At 33.9% G+C, this 9,970-nt stretch overlaps 1 protein-coding gene across 1 annotated transcript in view; it reads left to right on the top strand.

Annotated features, from left to right (window-relative positions):
- Positions 1–7,440: 7,440 nt before the first annotated feature.
- Positions 7,441–9,970, top strand: part of Dbx (homeobox protein Dbx) — a 34,793-nt gene continuing 32,263 nt past the window's right edge. Inside the window, exon 1 of the mRNA XM_090118600.1 lies at positions 7,441–8,146. Coding sequence (XP_089974726.1) covers positions 7,441–8,146 — 706 coding nt within the window. The remainder of the gene's footprint in view (positions 8,147–9,970) is intronic.

Raw genomic sequence — 9,970 nt, 5'->3', positions numbered from 1 at the left:
AAAAGAATAGAAAATGTGAACAAAGATTGTATCACTTAATAAATTTATCATAGGTACTACATGAACTTTTATAAATGTATACAGTGAAAAAATGACTAAATGACTAGGTACGTCTTGTTAAAAATACATATTTTATTTTATTTTATTTATTTGGTCAACCAACATTTGTTTACAATGATTCTTAAATATAAATTTTACATAACATATAGTTCTTGCGATAAAGTAACAAATAATTAGAGGTTAACACAGCATGCGCCAATTATACAGAGCTATTTCTTAAAAGTAGGATACTTGTTATTGTTAATATTATTAAAAGAATAAGAATTATTTAATTATGGTGATGACAACAATTTAAGGTTTTAATTTTATGATATGATCTATCATTTGATTTTTTTTTAATTATACCTTTTTTTATCAACTGGCAACTTAGTTTAGTTTTCTCTAAAAATTTCTGGCAACACTCATGATAATATCGGAAGGATTTTATCGGACAATGTGAAAGGGAAAATTGTATCCGATATCGGATATCGGCTATCGGCGTCCGATATCCGATATCGGATCGGATAATGTGAAAACGCTCTAATTTGTCAAAATATGTACGTCAATTATTGTATTGATAATTTCCGTTTATTTAATTTCTCTTATTAAAAATTTTAAAAGTCAATTCACATTAATTATTTAAAAAACCTACCTGCAGTTGTTAAGTTTTTTTTAAATAATAAGTCATTAATTATTATTTTTTACATTACAAAACAATATAATTAAGAATCAATTTCATCTGTATAACCATGGACGTATAAAAAAAGACGGACGCCGTATTACGAACAAACAACGTGAAGCCACCATAGTAAGCTAGCGATCGTGTAAAGACAATAAACATAAACATATGATATTTAGTTTTTAGAGATTCTAATAAATTATTGCTTCAAATATTATCCAGTATAAATATTAAATAGGTATCGATCTAAACGATATTTTAAGTATTCACATTTAAGTATGAGATATTATTTAGCGTCATCTATTATCCAAATAATAGAACAATATTCAAGAGCAACCAGCGTCATGTGCTTTTTCTATTCTTCGCTAGATGCCGTTGACAGGCATCCATTCGTTTGTCAAGTAAGTGTAATTCCTGCTATTTAGCAATAGATGGCGTAACTTTCATTAAAGTGAAATAAAATTGAAATTATCAAAGCTCACCAAACTTGGCCGCAATAAAAAATATTATTTTTGCTATGCCATATCGTTAGTTCATGGTTTTGTTTGCAATAAATAATTGTTTGTTCGTTAATTGTTTATTTACAATAAATAAATAAAATAAAAATGTTCTGTTTGGTTGTTTGGACCAAAAGAGCGTTTTAGATAGAGTGAGCGATTTGTTTTGTTTCAATTAGAAAAAAAAATTTGCGTGATATTTGCCGAGACCCCCTCCCCCCCTCAAACACCTCAATTCATTTGCCGTTTGAAGAAAGAATCGAAAAGTATAAAAAAGGATAACAGCTGCAATACATACATGTTAAAGAGAAACTTCTATAGGCGCGTTGAGAGTAAAATTTCCATTGTCGCGTCCATTGAGATACTATTACTACCTATAGAGAAGACACCGCCTACATCACTTATGTTCCGCTCAACTGAGGTCAACCGGCCACACTGCACTCAGTCGATTTAGCGCGATGGTCACGTCTTTTTTTTTTTTTTATGTATAAGTCGGCAAACGAGCTTGCGCGTCACCGTACAGAAAGCGATGATTGGCGCCGCCCATGAACAACCACAGACTCTGGAGTATTGTGGTTGCGTTGCCGGCCTTTGAGGGAGGAATACGCTCTCTTCTTAAAGTATTCTAAATTATAGTCCTTGGGAAATGCCGAATTTGGAAGGTCGTTCCACAGAGGAGTAGTGCGCGGTAGGAAGTTCCTCCTAAAACGCACGGTGGAAGAACGCCAAGTATCGAGATGATGTGGGTGAAATTTGAGCTTGTGGCGTGCGCTTCGGTGGTGAAATTCGGCGGCTGGTATTGTACCGAACAGCTCTTCAGAGCATTCACCGTGGAAAATGCGGTAAAAAACGCAGAGAGATGCGACATCTCTACGGAGAGCCAAAGAGTCCAGCCGATCAGTAATACAAGGATCATCCACAAACCGTGTTAATAGGCAGAATATTTACAAAGAGTCCCCTCTATAGCTGTGAATCGATGACATCGCTTAATCTATGACTCACTTGCCGCCCCACGCCGCCGCGCTTGCAGCACAGATTTTGTTCGTGGTGTCTTCTCTATGTAGTAATAATAGCTTAATAGTCGCGTCATGGCAATACCGTCACGTCCTGGAGTTAAACCACGATTTAGATATATTTGAATCTTACACGCGCTCTTTTTTATTTATCTCCACAATATAAAGATTATTAGATTCAATAATAATTCTACGTATCTAATAGAAGTTTGAATCTAAAACAAACTTTTATTTACATGAGTTAATTTAATCCCCTAATAAGTACCCATTTAAACAAATCACATAAAAATCAGCTAAAATATTTTATTACAGATGCGTCAACCATAGTTAATTAGAAAATAATTATTTATGGCCGAATGCAATTGACAGATGACATTTGCGCGGGAACGCACGTGCCGCCATCTTTTGTTTAATTCGTTTCGCTCCCGTTTATGAAATTAGGCGCGCAGATTAATTTGGTGAAATGTTTTTATAGTTTTATTCTTTAAATTATTCGCGTTTTAGAATTTCACGCTCGTTTCATTTGTCATATTATTTAAATGTGATATGGTTTTAAATTTTTATTTATAACCGGTTTTTGATCTAATCGGTTGGGAATATTAAGCCCATATTTTAGTTAATATCTCACCATTAATAACTCAAATAGTATCATGGTCTGTTAGAAATTATTGATTTATTTTTAATTTATTTCAGACAGAAGATGAAAATTGAAAGAATATGTAGGTGTTGTTATTAAAATAATAACAGTATGAGTTTTGAAGAATATTAGATACTTACCTAACGAAACTAATAATTTACTTACTTTTGTCAAAATTTCGAAAGGATCATTATGTAAAATGAATAAATAAATAAAAATTAGATAACTTCACATACCCATCGACTTACGTAAGTATAATACATTTAAATTTAACTTTAAATATAAGTACTTAAGTAGGTACCCAATTTATATTTTATAATATAAATTGCAAATTATTTTTAAATTTAAATATCGTACACCTTTATATTGTAATTAAATAAATTAAGAAATACATTTTCATACAAAATATCATCAAAATCGTAGACGAAGCCACATGAAAAACCAGTATCTATAAAGATAATCAAATCTGTTTGTACCCTAAACGACTAAACCGGGACCCTTATTAAAAACCCATATTTTGAATACAATGCCAATTTGTAACGGACAAAGGGGGTGATATACTTAATACAAATTTAAATTACCTAATCGATATTGATATCAAAAATAACACGTTTTGAAGTGAAACTTCTTCAAGTTTTTCAAAATTTTAAAATCGCGTCATGGCAATACCGTCACGTCATGGCGTAACTGCGTAACCGACTTCATTTGTATACTTGATTTTTTCCGACTTAAAACGGACAGATTTAATTCAAACTTTGTACACTTTTCAAGGATCGGTGACAATACAATAATTTTTTAATGTATAACACATTAAAAAAAATCTATATAAGCTATAGATACAAAAACAACTTATATTCTAGTTTCTAAAGCTATACATACGCTTCACTCCTCAGAACCCATCCCAACCCCGGAAAGAAGTCCGTCCTGTGCAATAGTTCGGGTCGAGAGAGATCTATCAGTTCCTTCTTGCCGTTGTCGTTCCATGCTGAAATGCACCTGGATGACGGGGGGTAAAGTTAAAGTGACGGAAGATAAAGTGACGGTAGTTAAAGTGACGGGAGGTAAAGTGACGGGAGTTACAGTGGCGGGAGGTAAAGTGACGCGAGTTAAAGTGTATTGAGGTAAAGTGACGCGAATTAAAGTGACGGGAGGTAAAGTGACGCGAGTTAAAGTGGCGGGAGTTACAGTGAAAGTTAAAGTCAAAATTATTTCGATTTAGGGGATAAATAGATACTTATAGAATATAATAAAGGGAAACTTTAAATGTAGTTTAAAATAACGAATGACAAAAGTGACGGGAGGTAAAGTGACGTGAGTTAAAGTGACGAAGGTAAAGTGACGCGAGTTAAAGTGGCGGGAGTTAAAGTTAAAGTGAAAGTTAAAGTCAAAATTATTTCGATTTAGGGAATAGGTGCTTATAGATAATAAAGGGAAACTTTAAATGTAGTTTAAAATAACGAATGACAAAAGTGACGGGAGGTAAAATGACGGATGTTAAAGTGACGGGAGTTCATGTGGCGGGAGGTAAAGTGACGGAAGCTAAAGTGACGGGAGGTAAAGTGACGCAAGTTAAAGTGACGGAAGTTAAAGTGACGGTAGGTAAAGTGACGGTACTTAGGTAAAGTGACGGAAGTTAAAGTGACGGGAGTTAAGGGGAGGCTTCCTAAATTTTATGTGAATTTGCATTAATATTCTGAAACAGTCACACATACAATCAAAATGGAACTTTAGTATATGATTTATTGGGTCTTTTTCTTTCCATGTACAAGACAGTTACGTAATTGTAACATTTTCGCTCGATTCAATTTTTATTCAAATATTATGCCTTTTTTAAGGATTATTAAATTTTTTTAAAGATTTACTTGGACTTTATGACTAAAATAAATGTTAACATTAAGAAAATATAGTTTACTATCCAATCCCAAGATATTTTTTCTCTAGATCAATTATTACTTTAGTTATAAACGAAATAAGAATTGAGACTGACGATATATAGTTTCGAGCTCGAACGCGATCAAAGAGCGCACGCGATATTAAACTTTATTACGGCTGTGTTAGCGTCCACCGTAGCGGTCTAACCGGTCTCTCAGTGCCAGAAATTATGTTAGGCAGCCTCCTCTAAAGATGCATTACTTTTTATTAGTTCGCTAAGTATAACCTCACTTAGAAAAATCTAATCTATCTTAATATTGAAGTTGCCCTCTCTGTATTTTCAGTCGCTCACTTAGTAATGAAGTCGCCCGGATAAAATTTTAATATTTGAAATGGATTTATCACAATGCACTTTTTGTAAGCTCGTTCTGGATTTTATTATAAATCAATATTCGTCGTGCCCCCCTAGTCAAGTGGCTTTCTGTTAGCGTAGCGTTCAATAGAATAGACTACGAATGTATGAGATTGACGTAGGCTGTAGATAAACGTATCTACAGGTTACGTCAATCTCATACATTCGTAGTCTATTCTATTGAACGCTACGCTAACAGAAAGCCACTTGGCTAGGGGGGCAGTTTAGTTAATTTTTCGCTTAGTCAAATTCATACCGCTCAAGTTATTAATACAGTATGTCATCATCAGTCGCAATTTTTTTTTTGTTCGCTCGTTTTATAATTCCCCTTTAATATTTGCCTTATAGATCGGGTGAAGCCGGGTCAAGCGGCTAGTACCTATTGAACAATATTACTTATACAAAATTGTTTCAAATGTAGTCTTTATAAGTAAGTAGATATGAGACACTTATTATAAAGAACCACAGAGAATAGAACCTTAAACATTCCAAGTCAATTTTATAACCACTTAACCTAAAAATAAACGAAAAGTACATTAAAAAGGCAATTCCTTACGATACGATAAATAACAATGAACAAGTCATATTCGTTTAAACAATTTTCTCCAGACTATAAACCATTAGTCTCCTTCAAACACAGACGTATAAAATTCATACATTCAAACGGTTACCCTCATTTTTTTTTCAATATTAACAAATATATTCTAAACAAAAATCAACTTTAATTCTAAAGACTTAAAGCTCAAATTCAATTGTAGACGTCATGTCGCTTATAACGTTATGAACTGAAATAAACAGCCAATAACAATTGGTGGGTGTGGCTAATTTCAAATTTGGAACGCTTTTTCTTGGAAACGCTTTTTCCGTTAATTCAGTCAGTCTTGACCTAATCGCGGTCGGAGGTGGATGTTAGATAAAAATGACTATAAAATATAAATACGTGATAATATAATAAAGGAAATTGCATGTTTCATTGTTATAATATTCACTTTTTCGTTTCACTACTATTATTCTCCTTTTTAGGGTTCCGTAGCCAAAATGGCAAAAACGGAACCCTTATAGTTTCGTCATGTCCGTCTGTCCGTCTGTCCGTCTGTCCGTCTGTCACAGCCGATTTACTCGGAAACTATAAGTACTACAGTGATGAAATTTGATGGGAATATGTGTTGTATGAACCGCTACAAAAATATGACACTAAATAGTAAAAAAAAGAATTGGGGGTGGGGCCCCCCATACATGTAACTGAGGGATGAAATTTTTTTTTTCGATGTACATACCCGTGTGGGGTATCAATGGAAAGGTCTTTTAAAATGATATAAAGTTTTCTAAAAAACATTTTTCTTAAAGTGAACGGTTTTTGAGATATCAGCTCTCAAAGTCGTAAAAAGTATGTCCCCCCCCCTCTATTTTTATAACTACGGGGTATAAAATTCTAAAAAAAATAGAGGTGATGCATGCTAATTAACTCTTTCAACGATTTTTGGTTTGATCAAAGTATCTCTTATAGTTTTTGAGATAGGTTGATTTAACTGTAATTTATTATATTTGCTGCTACGGAACCCTTTGTGCGCGAGCCCGACTCGCACTTGGCCGGTTTTATTTTATTTAGTATTTTTCATACAACTTCCTACAAATTGTTTAAAAATAAACGAAAAAGAATTATTATTAAACATGATAACATTACAATTATTTCTAATACACTAATCATAGAAGTATCTTCGCTATTTTATACCGTCTACGAAACTCGTAGACCCATCTACGACGCTACAACAACAAAATATAAAAATCTATTCAAATTAAAAAGCTTATAATAAAAAATCATGATCGTTACATACATCCTTCTGTCTTTATTTAGCCTATGAATAACCAGCCGCAAACAGAACTTAACAAAAACCTCGATAAAAAGATCAAATCAATCTTATTACAACACAATAAAGGCTATATTACTCTGTATCAAACGCAAAGCCAATACTGTATTCTTAACTCGCGAACCATTTTATGTGATCCCTATTATTGTACTTGTTTTCTTTTCTTAAACCACTACATTCATAGATAGAGAAGGGACAGAAAGTTCAGGTTATATTGGTCGCCTTTACAAAAGCGTGGCTAAAAAGCCACCCCGATCCCGCCCCTTTTAGCAACCACTCCCTTTCGAGTCAGTCGACGTTCAACCACCGTGGGGGTTGCACGTATTTCTCTCCATTCCAATACGCTTATCCTCACGTCATTTTAAAGACAATTCCAAATATGACTAGTGTAGTGTTGTGAAAACAGCAAGCTATGATCGTATAATGTACCCTACAGATAATTTAAAACATGGACTTAAAATTAACCCGTTTATAAAAGAAAATATGTTGAAAACAATACAGAATCTGTGTTACAACAATTCGAACGCGAATAATTTTAACATGACCTCCCCATTCTTGGTGGATAACATTTTGCATCAGCAGAAATCGGTCAACTTCCACAACCAATATTTAAACCAGCAGTTAGAAAACTACGTTTTGCAGCGTAACTTCGAAAGATCTAGAGAGAATTCTCCTGAAGTAGACGAAACGAAAATGGCTGAAAACGACGAAGAGATACGTAACGACGAAGCGACTGATAAGAATGAGGATGACGATTCCAAAAGCAATGAAGATGAAAGCTTTATAAAGAACGAAGCTGTATACTACAATCATGAGTATTACAGAAATGAGGATCGCGAAAAGGAGGTTTTAAACATACCATCCTTAAGACATCGCTGTCACTGTGGCTCCTACGACTGCCCACCGTACACCTGCAAAAAATCCGGCATACGACGCTTAGAAGAATTAGAGAAACGCTTCAATCTACACAATTACCAAGATAACTCTGGTGATGAAGATGTTAGAGATAAAACGGAGGACATGGTTAAAAACTGTGATGATTATAACGAGCCGAAAAAGCCATTGTTGAAATTTAGTGTCAGTGCCATACTGGGTGAGGAGAGAGATACAGCTAAGAGCAGTGTGAATGGTGAGTTAATCACAGTTTAAAATACATTAATAGCAAGTTTGACAACCAGCAACCTATAGTTGATTTAGGTCCGATTTTTCAATGCTTGGATAAAACTTATCCGTCCAATAAAGTATTATACGATAATATTAAAATGTCACGTAAACTGTCAAATACGGGCAATTAGAAGACGTTTTTAAAATGGTAGTTTTATACATTATTCGACGAATAAGTTTTATCCAAGCATTGAATAAAACCGGCCAAGTGCGAGTCGGGCTCGCGCACAAAGGGTTCCGTAGCAGCAAATATAATAAATTACAGTTAAATCAACCTATCTCAAAAACTATAAGAGATACTTTGATCAAACCAAAAATCGTTGAAAGAGTTAATTAGCATGCATCACCTCTATTTTTTTTAGAATTTTATACCCCGTAGTTATAAAAATAGAGGGGGGGGGACATACTTTTTACGACTTTGAGAGCTGATATCTCAAAAACCGTTCACTTTAAGAAAAATGTTTTTTAGAAAACTTTATATCATTTTAAAAGACCTTTCCATTGATACCCCACACGGGTATGTACATCGAAAAAAAAAATTTCATCCCTCAGTTACATGTATGGGGGGCCCCACCCCCAATTCTTTTTTTTACTATTTAGTGTCATATTTTTGTAGCGGTTCATACAACACATATTCCCATCAAATTTCATCACTGTAGTACTTATAGTTTCCGAGTAAATCGGCTGTGACAGACGGACAGACGGACAGACGGACAGACGGACATGACGAAACTATAAGGGTTCCGTTTTTGCCATTTTGGCTACGGAACCCTAAAAATCGGCCCTTAAAAGAGCAACTATGGAGTTTCTTGCCGGTTCTTCTCCATAGATACTGCTTTCCGAATCGGTGGTAAATGTTAAAAATATGTAAAAATATGACGTTTCAAAAGTGCTTCTCGAAGAAGTCTAATTGAATAAATAAATGTTTGAGTTTTTTGAGTTTGATGTATAGTTAAACAGTGATTTTATCAATAAGACGGCCATCTGGCCTTTACTTTTATAACTATAGGTCCTCTTTAGGGTAAAACATCAACGTTATAGTTTCTACCTTACAAAGTAATAACTTTATAAGAATACCTTCACACCTATTCTATAATTTATGTCACATTTAGGGCCGATTTTTCAATGCTCGGATAAAACTTATCCGTCCAATAAAGTATTACACGATAATATTAAAATGTCACGTAAACTGTCAAATACGGGCAATTAGAAGACGTTTTTAAAATGGTAGTTTTATACATTATTCGACGAATAAGTTTTATCCAAGCATTGAAAAATCGGCCCTTAAAAGAGCAACTATGGAGTTTCTTGCCGGTTCTTCTCCATAGATACTGCTTTCCGAATCGGTGGTAAATGTTAAAAATATGTAAAAATATGACGTTTCAAAAGTGCTTCTCGAAGAAGTCTAATTGAATAAATAAATGTTTGAGTTTTTTGAGTTTGATGAATAGTTAAACAGTGATTTTATCAATAAGACGGCCATCTGGCCTTTACTTTTATAACTATAGGATAAAATATCAACGTTACAGTTTCTACCTTACAAAGTAATAACTAATAACTTTATAAGAATACCTTCACACCTATTCTATAATTTATGTCACATTTAGATTAGTCGTTATTAAACAAAATTGTTCAATCATGAATTTATGTTTTGTTTTTATAAATATTGTTTTTTATTACTTTTGCACTGCGTCTCCTTGTCCACCAGGTTGTCTGGAAGAGATCGCTGTTTGAGCGATAAGACCGCCTGTTGTGCTCTTTTATTAATTAATGTGTTGTGTCCTTACTT

This window comes from Colias eurytheme, chromosome 30 (genome assembly GCF_061535395.1).
Source record: "Colias eurytheme isolate Ceu_HAF_F1 chromosome 30, ilColEury1 Martin Lab GWU primary, whole genome shotgun sequence".
Classification (NCBI taxonomy): domain Eukaryota; kingdom Metazoa; phylum Arthropoda; class Insecta; order Lepidoptera; family Pieridae; genus Colias; species Colias eurytheme.
This window is presented reverse-complemented; position numbering and strand designations above follow the sequence as displayed.